General features: G+C 37.3%; 1 protein-coding gene across 1 annotated transcript in view; it reads right to left on the bottom strand.

Moving 5' to 3' along the window:
• Positions 1 to 7,462: 7,462 nt before the first annotated feature.
• The window catches only part of LOC127419202 (structural maintenance of chromosomes protein 1A-like), a 52,331-nt gene continuing 37,548 nt past the window's right edge, over positions 7,463 to 22,245 (bottom strand). The window contains exons 19-26 of the mRNA XM_051660410.1: positions 18,061 to 18,214; positions 17,811 to 17,924; positions 17,561 to 17,717; positions 15,562 to 15,716; positions 15,270 to 15,421; positions 11,880 to 11,949; positions 11,290 to 11,400; positions 7,463 to 7,989 (exon numbers count right to left, since the gene is read on the bottom strand). Coding sequence (XP_051516370.1) covers positions 7,909 to 7,989; positions 11,290 to 11,400; positions 11,880 to 11,949; positions 15,270 to 15,421; positions 15,562 to 15,716; positions 17,561 to 17,717; positions 17,811 to 17,924; positions 18,061 to 18,214 — 994 coding nt within the window. The 3' untranslated portion in view covers positions 7,463 to 7,908. The remainder of the gene's footprint in view (positions 7,990 to 11,289; positions 11,401 to 11,879; positions 11,950 to 15,269; positions 15,422 to 15,561; positions 15,717 to 17,560; positions 17,718 to 17,810; positions 17,925 to 18,060; positions 18,215 to 22,245) is intronic.

Below are 22,245 nucleotides of genomic sequence, written 5' to 3'. Positions count from 1 at the left end.
CTTTCTTTATTCTGCAGAACACAAATGAAGATTTTTAGAAGAATATCTCAGCTCTGTAGGTCCATACAATGCAAGTGAATGGTGACCAGAACTTTGAAGTTCCATAAAGCACAAAAAGGCAGCATAAAAGTAATCCATATGACTCCAGTGTTCTAATTCATATCTTCTGAAGTGATACTAAAGGTGTGGGTGAGAAACAGTCTCTAATCTCCATTCACTTGCATTATGTGGACCTACAGAGCTGAAATATTCTTCTAAAAATCTTCATTTGTGTTCTTCAGAATAAAGAAAGTCATACACATCTGGGATGGCATGAGGGTGAGTAAATGATGAGAGAATTTTCATTTTTGGGTGAACTATCCCTTTAATGCGTTTTTCTCGACTGATTCTCCAAACTCAGAACACAGCCATCTGAACCATTCTATAATTGTTCTAAACAAATTGTACATTTTTCATAATTTTCATCATTTTCTTGAAACACTACACACAAATTTCTCTGATCCAAGATTCATGCTTTCAAAACAGTTAACGCAGACAACTAAATTAAAGTCAAATTCTCAAATGCACGTCAGGTTGTGAAATCCCTTTATATTGATATCTGCTGTGTTAGTAACGCACACAGCAAAGAAAATGCAATTTACTAAATTTTTCACAACTATCATGACTTTGCTATCTATAAAATGAGTCAATTATGAAAATTCAGAACAAACAAACAATAAGAAAAGGAAGAACAAGACAAAGAAGAGTTGCAACCTGAAAAGAGGTAAAGTGGGTAAAGGAAGAGGAATTTGGAAGAAGTGATGAGAAAAGGGGAAAGTTTTCTCAACTCTTTCAGGTGCAAGTATTGAAAGAGTTGAGGAGAGACCAAACGGAGATGGTGAGCAGAGAGAAAGAGGACAGCAGGGAGGAGGAGTAAAGAAGACACAGAAGAGGCTCAAATGATCTGAGAGTCCCTCTAATTGATCATGTTATGAATCACATTCTCTCTGAAGACACACAAAGAGATCGGCATAATGTGAGCAGATATGCAGTGACTTCAATCTTAAAAAAACAAATAAATAAATAAAAAGAGGGAGGAAAGGCATTGGTCTGCATTAGACAATCAATGTCCACAATTACTGTACCATCCGTGCTTACGATGCTGTCTTACGTAGGTTCATACAGTATAACAAGACTGCAATTGTTTTTTTTACAGTAAACATCCTCTTTCCACAGGAAATGCAGTAAAAAAATAAAAAAATTTTTTTTTTTTTACAAAAACACAAACAAATGTCTTTATTGTGGATTTTAATGACAAATGTGTTATTTCAATAGTAGAATTGTGTGTCCATAGCTGAAAATGCTATTAATTCATAGAGAACACATCTATGGTTTTGATGTTAGTATTTAGTTTTACTAAATGCATAATCAGAAAAGAATACAGTTCATTATGTAGTGAAATCGAATTGTTCTGCAAAATGAAGTGTCTGTTTTGTTGGATGTGTGAATTGTTTTGAGGGCATTGCCTATAGTTTGGAGAAGTGTGTAAAATCGATCGAGACAAACTGTAACAACTGTACTGATGCCAAATGTTGTTAGAGTAAAAAAGGTTGAAGTTGATGTCACAATTTTAATTTGCTTATGAGAAAATGTTTCACTCAGAAATGTATAACCAGTATTGGGTAAGTTACACAAAAAAAGTAATCCACTACAAATTACTAATTACTTCTCTAAAATTATCAGATTACATTACTAATTTCTCATGGAAAAGTAATCACAATACTAATTAGTTTACTTAAGTTACTTTGTAAAACACTTTTCACAGAAGTTTTTTTTTTCCACTCAATGGGCCTTGTTCATGAAACATGAGCAGAACAAATTTGTGTGTATTGTTCGTAAACCGTTCCATTTAATTCAATGGGGCAATTTACGTAATATATAAACAGGGTTGGGAAGTAATGAAATACAAGTAACGGGAATACGTATTTAAAATACAAAATATAAGTGTATTCCACTACAGTTACAATTTAAATAATTGGTAATTAGAATACAGTTACATTCAAAATGTATTTTGATTACTGGAGAGATTACTTTGCATTTTATTGTCATTTGTTTCATTTAATATTTAGTCCTTTTAGATGGAAAACATTTATACTTATAAATATGCGATGCAAAGTGCATTTGAACAGCGGTGAAACACTTTCTTATGATGTGTTACATTCATACGAGCAGACAGAGAAGTAAGTCTGAAGTAAGTTTGGAGCAGAAGAAATAGCGTAAAGCTGACAATTTACACAAGGTTTATTTCTAAGCTAAAATGCTATTTCTAGCCATTTTACATGCACGATCATATTTTTATCAAGAAAAGTCACGTTGGATCATAATTTCTTTTTTTCTAGTAAGACCTTTGATATTAGGGCAAAAATCGTATTCTTGATAATTTTTGTATTGTTTTCCTGTAAAAATATCTAAAAATCCTTAAAACAAGATCAGTTTGATTTATCTTGTTTTAGAAACAACACTGCATAAGATATTTAGGTTTTTCAGAGAATGTATTTTTAACGTGTATTTTGTCTTACTGTACTGGCAGAGTTTTTATAGTCAAAAAAAGTGAAAAAAAAAAATCTACCAGTGCTGAAGTAGTAATCCAAAGTATTTAGAATACGTTACTGATCTTGAGTAATCTAACGGAATACGTTACAAATTACATTTTACAGCATGTATTCTGTAGTGGAATATGTTTCAAAAGTAACCCTCCCAACCCTGTAGATAAATACATATACACACATACAGGTGCATCTCAAATTAGAATGTCGTGGAAAAGTTCATTTATTTCAGTAATTCAGCTCAAATTGTGAAACTCGTGTATTAAATAAATTCAATGCACACAGACTGAAGTAGTTTAAGTCTTTGGTTCTTTTAATGGTGATGATTTTGGCTCACATTTAACAAAAACCCACCAATTCACTCTCAAAATTAGAATACATCATAAGACCAATAAAAAAAAAAAAAAAATTAGTGAATTGTTGGCCTTCTGGAAAGTATGTTAATTTACTGTATATGTACTCAATACTTGGTGGGGCTCCTTTTGCTTTAATTACTGCCTCAATTCGGCGTGGAGGTGATCAGTTTGTGGCACTGCTGAGGTGGTATGGAAGTCCAGGTTTCTTTGACAGTGGCCTTCAGCTCATCTGCATTTTTCGGTCTCTTGTTTCTCATTTTCCTCTTGACAATACCCCATAGATTCTCTATGGGGTTCAGGTCTGGTGAGTTTGCTGGCCAGTCAAGCACACCAACACCATGGTCATTTAACCAACTTTTGGTGCTTTTGGCAGTGTGGGTAGGTGCCAAATCCTGCTGGAAAATGAAATCAGCATCTTTAAAAAGCTGGTCAGCAGAAGGAAGCCTGAAGTGTTCCAAAATTTCTTGGTAAACGGGTGCAGTGACTTTGGTTTTCAAAAAACACAATGTACCAACACCAGCAGATGACATTGCACCCCAAATCATCACAGACTGTGGAAACTTAACACTGGACTTCAAGCAACTTGGGCTATAAGCTTCTCCACCCTTCCTCCAGACTCTAGGACCTTGGTTTCCAAATGAAATACAAAACTTGCTCTCATCTGAAAAGAGGACTTTGGACCACTGGGCAACAGTCCAGTTCTTCTCCTTAGCCCAGGTAAGACGCCTCTGACGTTGTCTGTGGTTCAGGAGTGGCTTGACAAGAGGAATACGACAACTGTAGCCAAATTCCTTGACACGTCTCTGTGGTGGCTCTTGATGCCTTGACCCCAGCCTCAGTCCATTCCTTGTGAAGTTCACCCAAATTCTTGAATCGATTTTGCTTGACAATCATAAGGCTGCGGTTCTCTTGGTTGGTTGTGCATCATTTTCTTCCACACTTTTTCCTTCCACTCAACTTTCTGTTAACATGCTTGGATACAGCACTCTGTGAACAGCCAGCTTCTTTGGCAATGAATGTTTGTGGCTTACCCTCCTTGTGAAGGGTGTCAATGATTGTCTTCTGGACAACTGTCAGATCAACAGTCTTCCCCATGATTGTGTAGCTTAGTGAACCAAACTGAGAGACCATTTTGAAGGCTCAGGAAACCTTTGCAGGTGTTTTGAGTTGATTAGCTGATTGGCATGTCACCATATTCTAATTTGCTGAGATAGTGAATTGGTGGGTTTTTGTTAAATGTGAGCCAAAATCATCACAATTAAAAGAACCAAAGACTTAAACTACTTCAGTCTGTGTGCACTGAATTTATTTAATACACGAGTTTCACAATTTGAGTTGAGTTACTGAAATAAATGAACTTTTCCACGCCATTTTAATTGATTGAGATGCACCTGTATATATCAATAAAGCCTAATGCATTGAGCACCACACATTTCTTCCTTACAATGACTCATTAGTGACTTTTCAGAATTCACAAAGGCAGACATACATATGAAAAGAATTCATGTTTTAAAAGAATTACACAATTATATTTTAGAAATGTCTAATTAACTCAATTAAAAAGTCAGCAACTGTAATGCTTACAACAATCTTCGTTACACTACTTTTTGACTAGAATTTACAGTAACTACTTTGTAATCAGATTACAATCAATAATGTTAACCCTTGTGTGTCAATTTAAAAAAGTTACTCAGAGGTCCTTAGAGGACAAAAATGTCTGTCAAAAAACTGCCATAAAAATATAATATATTAATATTATTTTCCACTTTTCACTGACCTAGATTTTTTAACCAACATCAGTCCTGATCATAACTACCAAATATTCATTCATTTTCAGGATTTTAACCCTTTAAATGCCAGTTTGTTTACATAATGCCACTGTTGTTTTTTTTTACACACAAATTTCTCAATACACCCATACAAAACACACTCTGACATCCATACCAACACACCCACACAATTTTAGCTGCATCATTTATTCAGTTGGCCTGCAGTGCTCTATAATACAGCAAACAGAAAATAGGAAAAAAGCATGTATTTGCTTCATAGGCTAAACATGAGAAAAATGGTGCCATCTGGTGGAAAATATAAAACATTAAAATTTTGAAGCCAGTGCAAATTCTGGAATGAAAGCATATCATATAATTCATGATTTTATGCTTTAATGGCAATGGGATCAAATATTGCCGTTTTAATGGGTTTCAATGGGGACATTTTTGTCCTCAAGGTCCTGAGTGTAACTATTTTGTGTACAGTGTATTATAGATGTATTATAGGAACTGAGGTTGAAATATCAAAATTCCCCCAAAAATACACACCTTTGGCAAAATTTATGACGTTGGCATTAACAGTCAAAATTATTGAAAAAACAAAAAAGACAAAAATGTCCCTAAAGTCACACAAGGGTTAATAACATTATCAGCAGCTCAGCTTTTAAACATGTTACTCAGTTCTGATTTTCTTTGACAATCTGAATCTTTCCTGAGGGAAAGTAACACTGATATACAAGGGCAGCCCCCCCCCCCAAAAAAAAAAAAAAAAAAAAAAAAATGGGGCCCACTGTGTTTGATTGCTCATATCTTAAAAAAATACATAAAGGAATTTGCTTGATTTTTGGCATACTTCCAACAACTTTTAGTAAACAACAAAATGACATCACTGTGATCAATGGCAGAAAATTAGGTGCTTCTCTTTCATCAAGTGGCCCTGTTTTTTTTTTTTTTGGCCCAAACGATTTAATTTTTTGTAGCAAGATGTTGCTCATGATGACGTCACAGTGACGTCATTTTGTTGTTGACAAAAAGTCATAAAAGTATGGCAAAAATTATGCAAACACCTTTATTAATCTTTAAAATATGAGCAATCCTTTTTGGGCCACCCTGTAGAAAAATATATGCCTGCATCAATGGTCAAAACCTGTGGACATTTACAAAAATCTAGAGTTCTGGCAAAGTTGCCGCAAATTCGCCGCTCATCATCTTCACATGCAAATGAGCCTGTTATTCACCACAAATGTTTGCCAGAAGTTTGCAGCTCTTCACTGGTAGTGGTGAACCTGCAGCAAACCTTTGGCAGCAATGAAGAGTTAGCAAAACTTATTTACATGTGAAAATTGGGGCAGTGGTAGCTCAGCGGTTAAGGCTCTGGGTTACTGATCAGAAGGTTGGGGGTTCAAGGCCCAGCACTGCCAAGATGCCCCTGTTGGGCCCTTGAGCAAGGCCCTTGACCCTATCTGCTCCAGGGGCGCCGTATCATGGCTGACCCTGCACTCTGACCCCAGCCTAGCTGGGATATGTGAAAAAGAAGAATTTCACTGTATATGTGCAAAATGTATAATGTGATAAATAAAGAAAATTATTAATTATTATTATTAAATTGAGTGGAGAATTTGTGGCAAGTTTGCCAGAACTCTCGATTTTTGTAACGGATGTGATGCATAGAAAATCAACCATACTGTAATAAACATTCCTGCAGTTTATATATAAATGCACGTGTCGATGGCTTTGCATATACAGTGCCCTCCATAAGTATTTGGACATTAAGACATATCAGAATTTTGGTTCTGTGCGCCACCACAAAGAAGTGCAGCTTTAATTTGAAGAGATTTACATCCAAATTGGGTAAATGGTTTAGGAATTACAGCCTGTTTTATACACAGACCCCCATTTTCACCACAGTTGTTTTCTGTGGTCGCCTAGGCCTTTAGGTGTTGCTGAGCTCACCTTCTTTTTAAGAATGTACCAAATTGTTGATTTGTCTGCTCCTAAGTTTTCTGCTATGTCTTTTTGTTTTTTCAGTCTAATGATGATGACCAGCTTTATTTGCACTGAAAGCTCTTTGGACCTCATAATCAGAGTTCACAGCAACAGCTTCCAAATCCAGATCCCACATTTAAAATCAGCTCAAGACCTTTTAACTGCATAATTTTTAATGAAAAGACCTGGGAACAGCCCACACCTGGCCATGAAACAGCTTCTCAGTCCATTATCCAATTACTTTTGAGCCCCTGAAAATGGGGGGTGTATGGATAAAAAAAAAAATGCTGTAATTCCTAAACCGTTCTTGGAAATATATCCCTTGAAATTAAAGCCGACAATCTGCACTTCAGTCACATATTAATTGCTTCATTTCAAATCCATTATTGTGGCGTACAGAGTCAAAATTATGAAATGTATCTCACCGTCCAAATACTTATGGAGGGCACTTAAAGTCCATTCATTTATAATGAATTTGACAAGGGACTATCAGTGGGTAACATGCAGCTACATGGACCTGTTTCCAGCAACCAGTGAGAGATTTCAAAATCATATACAGAAAGATATAGAATAGAAAAGCTTCCTGTATGTAGCTCAAATGGAAGAACATAGTACTAACAATGCCAAATATCACTGGTTCAATTCCAAGGAAAGACAAACTGATACAGTATAATGTGCAATACCTTGAATGCACTGCGAGTCACTTTTGGATAAAAGCATCTGCCAAATGTGTACATGTAAAACTACCATAACAAAGGTTCAGAGGTGAATGTCATGGCCAAGACAATCAAATATTACTGGAAAACAGTTTATTTTAATGGAGAAATTGATTACAGTTAAAACTTGCTGACAATACACTGAAAAAAGAATACATTAGCAAAGCATAAAATAAAAAGTGGTGATACAATAACAGTCAAAAATATCACACTTCTCTATGTGTCATCACTGAGTAACATTTAATTAATTCCCTCTATGTAAAAGAAAAGATGCACAGTTAAAAATGTTGTAAGAAAAGTCTGACTACTCTCTACGGTTTCAATGAATCGATCAAAATGACAAAGCAGTGATTTGGACTCCTCCGGAGCACACTGTATACTTTCATAACATTCTTGGAATGAGACTGTAATCAGAAAATATTACAAAATATAGAAGCTATGCTAACAGATCAGAAGAAACATGATGCAAAATGTCAGTGGGAAAGTGAGGTGGTGTTCATTCGTTGGGATTGGGGTTGGCGTCCAGATACTGAGAGAGGTCAAAGGTCAGGACCTTACTGATGACGCAATCTCCTTGCTGTTGATGAGACAGAGACAGTGAGTGATGTCACAAACACATAATGTGTGCACATTAGTGTGAACTCTGACCTCTGGCAGTGTCCAGCAGAGCACGCTCCGACTCCATTGTTTAAAGAGCTGAGCTGACGGTGGTTCTGCTGACAGTGCGGAGTTAAGCGGTGTCTTCACGGTAAGTTGCTAACTAGTTTGTGAAATACATACTGGAAAGTTAATAAAAAAAAATGACCCCATCATTTTCCCCTTTCAATATAACTAATATAACATTAACCCTGTCCCTGACAATTATGTCACTCATGTTTATCAGATCTGTTTGTTATTAGCAAGCTATATTTTGTCAGAGCATCTTCTTGCAGCTCAGCAGACAATGGTGCGGTAGTGGATTGTGTCTGTTGAGTGTTGATTTCATGCTACGTTGTTACCTAAGACGTAATGCTGTAAAGTCAATAGACAACGTCCGTCTTTTACTCTCTGTGACAACGAGCTTATAGCTACCTAGCAAACCACGTTGATACTTTCATTGTTGTCAGCTGAGTGGAAGCTAATGTGTAAACATGTATTCACCAAACTGTTTTGTTCAGGATTCACAATTTGGTGCCCCCTTCAACCGAACAATTCCAGTCGTTACATTTATCAAATGTAATATTTAAAAGTCTGGTTTTCCACCGTTGAAAGTTTCCCCTGAACTTGTATAGCAGAATACGGTGTAACACCGCTGCCGCTGTTTATCTTGACTCAGCAGTATTAATAAAGTGAGCATTTGACTGATACTAAACATTAATACTGATGTTTATTTAGCTATTTATTTTATTTGTATTTATTTTTTATTTTAATGGTCAGCATTTGACTGATACTAAACAGTACTGATGTTTATTTAGCTATTTATTGTATTTTGATTTATTCTTTATTTTAATGTTCAGCATTTGACTGATACTAAACAGTACTGATGTTTATTTAGCTATTTATTTTATTTTTATTTATTCTTTATTTTAATGTTCAGCATTTGACTGATACTAAACATACAGTACTGATGTTTATTTAGCTATTTATTGTATTTTTATTTATTCTTTGTTTTCTCAAGTGTTCATTTCTAGAATTTGTTGACAATGTATAATAATAATGTCAAATATTCTTTGATAAAAATATTTATATAAAGCAGACTTCTGAGTACCTTTTCATAGTCATATCAGTGCAAAATCCACATAGAAAAGGTCTGTTTTCATTCCAACTCAAATGAACCATATCAGCCACCATATCGATAATCAGTGAATTTTCCCCCTCTAAAATCAGTATCGGTCTCAAAAATCCCATATCGGTCGGGCTCACATATATGTATACACTCACCAGACAATTTATTAGGTACACCTTTACACCTGCTTATTCATGTGATTCTCTAATCAGCCAATTGTGTGGCAGTAGTGCAATGCATAAAATCATGCAGATATGGGTCAGGAGCTTCAGTTAATGTTCACATCAACCATCAGAATGGGGAAAAATGTGAACTCAGTGATTTGGAGCGTGGCATGATAGTTGGTGCCATACGGGCTGGTTTGAGTATTTCTGTAACTGCTGATCTCCTGGGATTTTCATGCACAACTGTCTCTAGAATTTACTCCGAATGGTGCCAAAAACAAAAAACATCCAGCGAGTGGCAGTTCTGTGGATGGAAATGCCTTGTTGATGAGAGAGGTCAACAGAGAATGGCCAGACTGGTTAGAACTGACAAAGTCTACGGTAACTCAGATAACCGCTCTGTACAATTGTAGTGAGCAGAATAGCATCTCAGAATGCACAACACGTCAAACATTGAGGCAAATGGGCTACAACAGCAGAAGACCACGTCGGATTCCACTTCTGTCAGCCAAGAACAGAGAACTGAGGCTGCAGTGGGCCTACCATTTGTGTACCTCAGCAGAAATTCAGATTTGTCAGAACAGGCGATGTTTTTCCAATCGTCTACTGTCCAGTTTTGATGAGCCTGTGTCCACTGCAGACTCAGTTTCCTGTTCTAAGCTGACAGTAGTGGTACCGGAGGGGTCTTTTGCTGCTGTATCCCATCCGCCACAATGTTCGATGTGTTGTATGTTCAGAAATGCTGTTCTGCATAGAACTGTTGTAATGTGTGGTTATTTGGGTTACTGTCACCTTCCTGTCAGCTTGGACCAGTCTGGCCATTCTCTGTTGACCTCTGTCATTAACAAGGCGTTTTCGCCCACAGAACTGCCGCTCGCGGGATGTTTTTTGACCTTTCTCTTTACACTCTTAGAGACTGTTGTGCGTGAAAATCCCAGGAGATTAGCAGTTACAGAAACACTCAAACCAGCCCATCTGGCACCAACAATCATGCCAGGGTCCAAATCACTGAGATCACATTTTTTCCCCATTCTGATAGTTGATGCGAATATTAACTGAAGCTCCTGACCTGTATCTGCACGATTTTATGCATTTCACTACTGCCACATGATTGGCTGATTAGATAATTGCATGAATAAGTAGATGTACAGGTGTACCTAAAAAAGTGGCCGGTGTGTGTGTGTGTGTGAGTGTGTGTGTGTATATATATATATATATATATATATATAAATTGATGACAATGTGCAAAATGACAAAAGCATGTATCAAACTAACAGATCAAACTTTAACCAAATATTCAAATATTTTAAAAAATATAAAAACCTAGTATTAAAATTTTTTATCAAACATATTAAAGATTTATCAATATAAACAACATGAGAAAATTGCCTCATCCACACTGGGATGGATCTTTTCTTCCATCAAAACAGAGACTTTTGAAAACGCTCTCCATTTCCACATACTACGGAAAATGATGTTAGGAAACTAAAAACTGAGTTTTCAAATGTAAGCTTTGACGTGGCCTTAGTTCACATTCAGCTGTTCATTGGCTTCACTGTCTGTGCAGATGTAAGGTACAATGTGACGTTTATGTTGTGGATATAGTGATTAATCTCATATATTAGATGTGATTAGATGTTGAGTGAGGTTATCAACATCAGTGCTCAGTTCAGCGGTGTTCAGCTCTTTCTGCTCAGGCGGAGAAATCCCCAACATGCTATGACTGGATTATTTGTAACAATTCCTTCTAGATTTTTGTTTTGTTTTTTATTGACAGTGCTCTTATCTTTTATCAGTATTGATTTTATCCTCATCATATTTTCACCAACATTATGTTTTACTTAAAGTTTGATTAACGTCATGATGCGTCTTTCTCTTGGAGTTTGTAAAGAAACCCTTCATCAACTAACATTATTATTATTATTTCAATGACGAGATTCAGACTCACCTCAGGATAGACTCCGATGAGAGAGTCTGCTTTAGTGTAAAACTCCTCTTTCAGAGAGATCACAATGGCCTGGAAGTTCTGCACAGACTGATCCTTGATGTAGTTTGCCACCTAAACACACACACAAATGTTAGTGTAACACGTATATCTGAGTAAGCTTAAATTTAATTTTAAGAGCAACCATGTTTGAGGCTTTTGAAGACCTTTTAAAGACCCGAACAAATACAATTAACAGTGTCCATACCAGAACAAACCAACACAATCTCAAAATGAATCATGTATCACAGATTCTTTTGCCTAAACAGAGAGAACAAAAGAATTTATACGCCCCCTGGTTAAACACACCAAAGTCATGTTTTTGTCTCTCAGTGAGCTTATTAAATCGATTTGGGAGCAACAGTTCGGGTGTGCAGTCTTTGGTGTGTGTTTTCAAGGAAATATTCTTTTGTTGTGAATTTGAGTCAAAACTGTTCTATGTTTTCCATGATTTTTGATATTCCCCCTTGGTGAAACATAATATCATCAATATACAGTATGGTCTGTTTTGCAGGAAGATGTGTTCAGATTGGCTAGTCATTAGATAAACACACCTTGCCGATGTTGGTGTTGTCCAACGCAGCGTCGATCTCATCCAGCACAAAGAATGGAGCAGGTTTATAACTGTACAGATGAGAGATGCGTGTCAGACAGGATCAGACTGTTTGTAATGAACATGAAGCAGGGCTCCAGACTAAAAAAATGACTTAGGAGCCATTGGCTCCTAAACTGATACATTAAGGAGCCAAACGGCTGTTTTTACTCACCAATTTAGTCAGATTTAGATTGCTGTTCAGAAACAAGATAGAAAGCTGAATAAAAGGAAGTCAGCTGATAACCCATTCATCAGAGGTTTAATAAACAGTATATATAGTTGAGAAGATAAGTTTGCATTCCCTTTTGTCTCATAAATGTTTACACCCCTTTCATAATTTATATATTTATATATAAGAGATGAAAGATTTTTTTTTAATTTAGTACTGCTCTTCAGAATCTCCATTAGGGTGACCAGACGTCCCCGTTTTCCAGGGACAGTCCCAGTTTTTGGTGGAACATTAAACATTACATTGCAAGAAAGCCCGAGCAGCAAAGCCTACCGTGTGTTGTTTATTTTGACCAACAGAGGGGGCTGCTCGCTATAGCAGCTTCAATTCATTCATCTTCCTTCACTGATTATTTGGTTGGGCCTATTTTGCCATTAAGAACTGGACCAGGCAATTGAAGATAATTAACATCATTGTTATAAGCTTCAAAGTAAGGCACACACTAGCTATTTATGTTATAAAGTTATATTATGTACTTTATAACAGGTTCTGAATTATGAAAGATTGGCCTTCATAATGTGGGATTCCCGCACAGACCGCACAAACTATAACATGCTGGTGAAAAGCAGTCAAATTAATCCCCGAAGATGAACAACTAAAATCAATAATTTTATCTTTAATCAGTGTGTGTATATCAGTGCTATCGGCCCACAATCCCCTCTCCCTCCCTCCCTCTCACACTAGTAATATTTACACAGTAAAGGAAGCACCTTCTCACATATTTAATATTCAACATTTGTTGAATTAACATACACCCGAAATCAATTTAAAATAAGAACATGACATTAATAACATGGAAAAATTAAAATGTATAATAAAATATCTGCAAAGAAATGTACAGTAAGTCAGTACATTATAGCACAGATTTGCACCTTGCAGGGAAACAAGTGAGTGAAAAGGAGCACCATAATACATAAGACTTGATCAAAATAAAATGTAGTAATTAAGAAAAACAGGTCCATATGAGATATGCAAACAGTTAGGTAAAATTGCATTATAATAATTATCATCATCATTATTATAAAATATTGAATATCTTTGTGTCATATGATAAAATATGTTTTAGATGTTAACTGTTTACATTCTTCACTGTATTCCATGATTAAGATGCTCAAAGGGCAGGACCCCTGTGCTGTGGAGTCAGCTGCAATAGCTCCTCTTTGTTTATAAATGTTTGTTTAGTTCACTTTTATGCCACAATGTCATCTGTGCAGCATAGAAAAGAATGAACTCATTGAAGATGAAACAGAAGAGCACTAAAAATGATCAGCTTTACCTCCGTGTTTGAATTTCATTGAGACAGGCTACAGTATTCATTATAGCATGATATACCACACTGCAAAAAATATTTCCATGCTTTGTTAAATTTACATTCTTGCCAGATCAACTTAGATTTACTAATTTCTTCAGATAACATAAGAATCTGTGTTTTATTGAGTAAACTAATGGCACAATGGCAATTCACTGATATAATGTAAAACAAAACATACAGTGCATCCGGAAAGTATTCACAGCGCTTCACTTTTTCCACATTTTGTTATGTTACAGCCTTATTCCAAAATGGATTAAATTCATTATTTTCCTCAAAATTCTACAAACAATACCCCATAATGACAACGTGAAAGAAGTTTGTTTGAAATCTTTGCAAATTTATTAAAACATTTTTTTTTTTTTTTTTTTAAATCACATGTACATAAGTATTCACAGCCTTTGCTCAGTACTTTGTTGAAGCACCTTTGGCACCAGGTGATGAGCGGTGCCTGGTTTCCTCCAGACATGACGCTTGCCATTCAGGCCAAAGAGTTCAATCTTTGTTTCTCATGGTCTGAGAGTCCTTCAGGTGCCTTTTGGCAAACTCCAGGTGGGCTGTCATGTGCCTTTTACTGAGGAGTGGCTTCCGTCTGGCCACTCTACCATACAGGCTTGATTGGTGGAGTGCTGCAGAGATGGTTGTTCTTCTGGAAGGTTCTCCTCTCTCCACAGAGAAATGCTGGAGCTCTGTCAGAGTGACCATCGGGTTCTTGGTCACCTCCCTGACTAAGGCCCTTCTCCCCCGATCGCTCAGTTTGGCCAGGCGGCCAGCTCTAGGAAGAGTCCTGGTGGTTCCAAACTTCTTCCATTTATGGATGATGGAGGCCACTGTGCTCATTGGGACCTTCAATGCTGCAGACATTTTTTTGTACCCTTCCCCAGATCTGTGCCTCGATACAATCCTGTCTCGGAGGTCTACAGACAATTCCTTGGACTTCATGGCTTGGTTTGTGCTCTGACATGCACTGTTAACTGTAGGACCTTATATAGACAGGTGTGTGCCTTTCCAAATCATGTCCAATCAACTGAATTTACCACAGGTGGACTCCAATCAAGTTGCAGAAACATCTCAAGGATGATCAGTGGAAATAGGATGCACCTGAGCTCAATTTTGAGTGTCATGGCAAAGGCTGTGAATACTTATGCACATGTGATTTTTTTTTGTTTTTTATTTTTAATAAATTTGCAAAGATTTCAAACAAACTTCTTTCACGTTGTCATTATGGGGTATTGTTTGTAGAATTTTGAGGAAAATAATGAATTTAATCCATTTTGGAATAAGGCTGTAACATAACAAAATGTGGAAAAAGTGAAGCGCTGTGAATACTTTCTGGATGCACTGTACATAAAAATAGTTAATTCCACTAATTGTTAGTTTACTAGACCTTTTTATTCAAATTATTATTTATTTATTTTATTTAGTTGTGAGCTCACTGATGGCTGATTCGCTGAGAAAGTGAATCTGATTCAAACTGCTAACCTAAGCTCCTGAGTTCACACCTTCAGTTCTTTTCAGGTGATTCATGAAAAAGATCCGGTTCAAAAGAGTCATTTGTTCATGACTTTCTCGCGCTCCTCAGTAACAGAACGGGCGAAAAGCAGCGCGAGACACACTGGTGTGTGCTCTATAGATGTATTCAATAACTCACAAGATGATATCTGACGAAAACGCATATGAACGCACACAACCCGACTGTCGCCAGTGGCGACTAGATTTTAAATTAGTGTCGCAATCAATTATTTTTGGTCGCATTTGCAACCATTTTAGTCACAGTCTGGAGGCCTGTGAAGGTGTGCTGCTGCAGATACCTGTGTATGGCGAACAGCAGAGCCAGAGCCGCCACAGTCTTCTCTCCTCCAGACAGGTTATCCATCGGCCTGAAGCGTTTGCCTGGAGCCACACAGTTATAATTGATGCCATCCAGATAAGGTTCCTCTGGGTTCTCAGGTCCCAGGAACGCCTGATACAACACACACACACACACACACACACACACACACACACACACACACACACACACACACACACAAGGTGTTGGTCATCATCAGCAGAAAGAGCGATCTGCAGTGTTTCTAAAAGGCTGTGTTAGTGTTGAAGTACCTGAGCGCTGCTGTTGCGGGACAGAGATTTATAGATCTCATCAATGTTGGTGGCCACAGACTCAAAGCAGGCATTGAAACGGTCAAATCTCTCTTTCTTTATCTGCTCAAAAGCCTGCTTGGCTTTCTTTGCTCTCTTCCTGGCAGCTTCAAACTCTACAAAAACATTAAAGAATGAAAGCAACAGGATTAAACAATCTGCTCATTCTATTTTTAATTCTAATTATTTCTTAAGGTTGTCTTATAATTAGGGTTGGGCGATATAAAATCAAGCAACATTGTGAATACCACAATGATATTTGTGCACGTTCATTTCTGTCAGTCAGTTCAAACGGTCCCTTTCAATGAGTAAAGTATATGCAGGTAAACATTGCAGTTTATTACTCTGTATTGTTGTATATTGGTGCATTTAAATTAAATGAATTAAATATCATCATTCTTGTGTTCCACGGTTGGTGCAGGGTTTTTAAAATCAAATGTAAGACTTTTTAAGACCTTTTTCAAGATATGAACAAATAAAATTAATACTGTATCCCCATACCAAAACAAACCCACACAATCTCAAAATAAATCATGTATCACAGACTCTTACTTAAACAGGCAGGGGCACACATTCAACATGGACTTAACATCGCTTATCAGTAAAACATAGTGGGCTATATGCAAGATTAAAATACTCAAGACATGTTTTCCACATTTATATCACATTAAAATTGGATTATGTACCATTATGTAAATAAATACAAATTAGATGTCGATCAATATTGGATTGTGCTGATTTGATAATGTGTTGAAATAAAGGCAATTAATCTGCCAATATATATTAGAGGGAGCATTGGTAGTAACCATGGTATATTAAATGTTCTTAGTCTTTCCTGCAGTTTATGGTTCAACCAAAATACCAATAACCATGGGGAAATTTTTTTTTTTATTCATAGCGTGGAACTTTTAACTTTAAATGCACTTAAATTTGAAATACACTGGGGACTCTTATTTTGAAATGTTTGCGCTTCACTGCTTCCAGCTGCTCATTCAAACAGATAATGGAAATAAAACGTGCACTCCTACAATAATCTACAGCGTATTACAAAATCATTAGTAATCGTGTGTCATAAATTTCCGATATGGCTTAATGATTGTGAACTTCTCTGCAACAGCTGGAAACACTCACAAACCCCCACGTGCTTCGAGAAAATACAGTGCCACGTTTTCACTCTCAAGGATGCAGCGCATGCATTTATTTAATTAAATCAGATTCTTTTGAAGTTTGATAATCACATTAGGTCATATCACAGTTCCTGTCTTTCCGCTCCCAAATTTAAGACCTGTTTAATTTGATAATTAAGACTTTTGTTGTATCATTTAAGATAGTTAAGACTTTTTATGACCTTACATTTTTGAAAACTGAATTTAAGACATTTTAATAGTTATTAAGGATCCGTGGAAACCCTGTGTTCATTTAGTGAATTTAATGGATCACCTTTAGGAGACTACTTCGTCATGTCACAGGGGCAATAACGTAATAACGCAAAAACACAAATGTGTTTTCTCTAGCAGAGGTTTTGTGTGTTGGTTTCAAACACCTCAAATTAGAGTAAACTTTCTCAATATCTCGAGTAAACAAGCGAACATAATCAAACCACACCGGCATACAGTCAGGTTGGTTGCATGTTGTCATACATGTTAATAACAGGTTCCATTGTGACAACTAACCTCATACACTGTGACAAAATGCTGTCACAAAAGGTCAAAGTGTGTTTAATGAACTGTTATATTTTTTCCTGAGCAAGATCAATGAAAATGTTCAATAGCTTTTTTTGTAGCCAAGACCTCAAGACTTTCAAAAATAAACCTACACTGAGAAATATTCACTGGAGTAAAAGGTGTGACAACTATATTGTATATTGTCAAAAGGCTTAAAAATGTGAAGCTCAGTATCGCCCAGCCCTACTTCTGTTACGAGTGTTACTATAAGATGAATGATATTGCTGATGTCTGACCGTCACTGGTCTCCTGGAACTTGTCTCTAACGCTCTCGAGTTTCTCCATGGCCTTCATGTTTGGAGCGCTGATTCTCTGCAGGATGCTCTGCTGCTCATTCAGTCTCTGCTGTAATGTGTTCATCTCACCTTTGATCTCCTCCTCTGACAGAGAATCCTGCAGGAGAACATCAGTCACTATACACTGGACACACACTAGGAAGGACATGTCCATGACAGTGCAGATCCGGTAATGTGAGTGTCAGCTTACTTTGAGGTCCTCTGACAGGCTGCTGTAGTCGATCTCAATGAGAGCTTCTTTAGCCAGGACCGTGCTGGAGGTCTTCTGACTGCTGCTGAGACTCTCCTCCGCCTGAGAACTGCCCTACAACACACATTTAGAAACGCTCACACAAACATTCCTTCTGCATGTCTTATTACTAGCCATAAGTGGAAATTATGAGACCACCCATCAAGTCACAGGAAGGTGGCCGGTCGATTGGAGCATCCCTAACCCGTACCTCTTCCTGGCTGATGTCGTCCATAGTTCCTGAACGGAGGGGCAGTTTGATGTCCTGCATCTTACAGGCCTGCAGCAGATTGTGTCTGTCACTGCGTTTCTGCTCCAGTTTGGTCTCGATGGCTGTCACCTCCTTCTGTAGCTGTGTCAACTCCCTAAAAACACACACAGATCAGGAGCGCTCCATTAGAACAACACGCCCAATTCCTAAAAAACATGGATGGGTATTCCATTAACTATGGTTACTTTTGGTCCTGTCTATTAAAATATGCTTGTCACACTCTCAATAACTTGCTGAGTGGGTTAACAAACAAATACATTCATCAAAGAGAATTTAGTCAGATGTGTCATTTATACTCAGTCATGCATGTTTCCACCACATCTCAAAACAAGTAATGTGTTTGATTGCAGTCTGTGATGAAAATGACAGTTTTTGGAATAAAATGGCTTGACAAACACTTGACAAAGCAAGCATTGCATGTATCCAAAATACACAATTTTGACTCTTAAGAGCAGATGACTCTTAAAGGGGTTATGACAAGGAAAACATTTCCTTGAACTTTTGACATGTCAGAGTTAATTGCATGCCTACTGTCAAACTTTGACTTTCATTTGTGATATCACACTGATGAAAACATCAGCACATGACCACCTCTACAGCAAAACATCTGTCTCACACCATCAGCTCTGGGACACTTCACTGTTTGTATTACTCCACTTGTGTTCGTGGCGTTCTAAACTTAAGTGTAAGAGCAGCGCAGATGTGTCTTTTCATTTTTAGCCAGCAGGGGGTGACAAAAGCCCATATTTAAGTGTTATGAGCAAGTTAAGTTTCAGTCAGTGCACATCAGTCAGCGAGCAGTTTCTTTGAAGTCTTCAGCATTGCTTCTCACTCCATGATCGCTCGGATTACTACTACAGCTGGGAAATAAAGTTCAACTAACCGCTTCAGCAAAAAGGCTCATCGCAGCTGAGTAATACAACAGACGGAGTAATCGCGCTTACCTGATACCGCAGTTTCCACTTTTAGAGGAGATGTAATCATTCAACATGGCGGAGGAAAGTATGGTTACTATAGTGAATGACTTTTGCGCACCGGCTATGCTAAATATGCTAAAGCACCCCTGCTTGGATGGCTATTTTTACACAGAGAAAATAGGATGCACTTCACCAGAATTATATTATCTTCAGCAAGCTGACTAACATTACAGCTGAGGAATAAAGTTAAACAGCTTCAGCTTACTGTTCATCTCTGCTTGGGAGTCGCACGCACACACACACACACGCTTCATTTTTAAAATTAGTAATGGAAGCTTGTGTGCATCTTTTGAACTAGCAATGGCAGATCCAAAACCGTGACATAAGAAAGTAGTTCCCTGCACAACAGCATTTTTTGTGACAGTCCTTAGTTTTTTCATTACCTGCAGCATGAGGCCGCTGCGGCTGAATCACAGCCATGCTGATATAGGGCCATACAGCACTCTTTCTCATGTGATATTGCTTTAACGTTTTCCACATAAACATGCAATAAACAAACTGATTTGACCTTCATCATGCATCTCGCAATGCTTTTAAAAGATGCAATGTCGAGTTATAATTCTTAAAAGGAGACCCCTCCATTCTGCATCTTGCAGTTTTGAGTATTTTTGCACCCATCTACACTATTTTTAATATTGGTATATGTGAACATCAGGGATGCACAGATGCATTACCTGGATCAGTATCAGCTCAGATACTGATGTTTTTAACTGGAACAGGTAGCAGTTAAGGGTGTAACGATCAATCAATCTGGTGTGATGCAACGATCAATTAACCAACGATGCGATGTCATCAATGCAACCCGTAGACATCGAAGTATATATTTAAGATGCACCTTTATTTGACACTCTAAAGCCAGCCATAACTGTATGCATTTCTGTCAGGCGATACAGCAACCTTATGGTATTCATCTCGAAGTTGCACTCTGCTCTATCCATGTGCCCATCAACTGGGCCTCCCTTGAAATGCAAGCTCCGGTGACAAGATAGCACAGAGTGACTCACTTTATTTTTTTTTATATTATTTATTTTTTAACCACTGAAGTACCTTATTTTGTTATGATGTCCCAACGTGGATACTAGATTTGCACTTATTAAAGAGCGCAATAAAAAATGTTAATTACATTTTGGTTGCATTTGTGAGATAATAAATGTAACTGATTGTGTAAAATAGGCACATAATATTGTAATATCGATTGCAGACCCCTGAATCGAATCACAATCACAACAGACTTTGAGGCATCGACAAACATTGGATCACTGGCTAACAGAATCAATATAAGATTGTATCGTGATGAAACTTGTGATTTACACCCCTAGTATCGGTCCGGTAAGCCAGATCCTAATCCAATAAAGTTTGTTAGTGATGGTTGTTACTGTCAAGCTCCAAAAAGGCATAAAAAAGCCATAAAAGCACCATTAAAGTAGTCCATCTGACTTGTGCATTTTAATTAAAGTCTCTTGAAGACATATGATAGCTTAGTGAACTACAAAAGGCTGCGTTTAAGAAATAAATAGTCTGCATGCATAGTCGGTAAACGAGTGGGGCTTTGTTGTGTCGCACACACATAAGCATGCGCAGGCTGACAACGCACTGCTTTTTTCAGCTCTCTGAGGGGCTCACATTATGAGTGTTCCACATGAACTACATCTCAGAAGAAGATGCTCGACAGTTCGGTTCGCTTATAACATGCATTGAGACCGGCACCGGAGGAGCATTTCACCAGATTTTTATTAAGAAAATAAGTTGTTTTTGAATTATTTTAAAAATATTTGCAAATAAAAGGTCTAGAGAATTAAGTAGGCATCTTTACTCAATTGTTATTACAAATTATTAATAACATATTAGTTTTCTAGTGGTGATGGTATGTGATGGACATAAAAAAAAAGGTTTTTAATTAACTTATGTATCAGCAACAACATACTAAAACGATGCTAAAAGCAGACGACTAGATGACTGAGTTCAAAATAAACAAGTTGGACTCATACAGGCTAGGTGGCTCTTATGAGTTACTAGACCGGTTATTGATCCAAAGAACCTGTTCGAAATGAATGACTCAAAAATACAGACAGAATCAAAAGTAGCTATTCAGTCATGTCTGACTCAAAAAGAGCCGATCCAAACAACTGCCGAAGTTTGCAGAGGATTACTGAGGAGCTGCTGATACTGTGAGCATGTATTTACAGAGGACTTGAAGGAGCCTGGGGCAAAAAGCAAATTTCTTTAATAATAAAAAAAAAAACAAAACAAAAAGTACTAAAAAATATGCTTGATATTTTATTAAATACAATTTTTATTAAAACATGCAAAAAACATTTCATTTGAGAGATGTACAGGTGCTGGTCATATAATTAGAATATCATCAAAAAGTTGATTTATTTCACTAATTCCATTCAAAAAGTGAAACTTGTATATTATATTCATTCATTACACACAGACTGATATATTTCAAATGTTTATTTCTTTTAATTTTGATGATTATAACTGACAACTAAGGAAAATCCCAAATTCAGTATCTCAGAAAATTAGAATATTGTGAAAAGGTTCAATATTGAAGACACCTGGTGCCACACTCTAATCAGCTAATTAACTCAAAACACCTGCAAAGGCCTTTAAATGGTCTCTCAGTCTAGTTCTGTATGCTACACAATCATGGGGAAGACTGCTGACTTGACAGTTGTCCAAAAGATGACCATTGACACGTTGCACAAGGAGGGCAAGACACAAAAGGTCATTGCAAAAGAGGCTGGCTGTTCACAGAGCTCTGTGTCCAAGCACATTAATAGAGAGGCGAAGGGAAGGAAAAGATGTGGTAGAAAAAAGTGTACAAGCAATAGGGATAACCGCACCCTGGAGAGGACTGTGAAACAAAACCCATTCAAAAATGTGGGGGAGAACCACTACGCACAGACGTATGCAAGACATGGGTTTCAGCTGTCGCATTCCTTGTGTCAAGCCACTCTTGAACAATAGACAGCGTCTGAAGCATCTCGCCTGGGCTAAAGACAAAAAGGACTGGACTGCTGCTGAGTGGTCCAAAGTTATGTTCTCTGATGAAAGTAAATTTTGCATTTCCTTTGGAAATCAGGGTCCCAGAGTCTGGAAGAAGAGAGGAGAGGCACACAATCCACGTTGCTTGAGGACAAGT

This window comes from Myxocyprinus asiaticus, chromosome 28 (genome assembly GCF_019703515.2).
Source record: "Myxocyprinus asiaticus isolate MX2 ecotype Aquarium Trade chromosome 28, UBuf_Myxa_2, whole genome shotgun sequence".
NCBI lineage: Eukaryota > Metazoa > Chordata > Actinopteri > Cypriniformes > Catostomidae > Myxocyprinus > Myxocyprinus asiaticus.
Note: the sequence above shows the minus strand (reverse complement) of the source record. Positions and strands in the feature narration are given on the sequence as shown.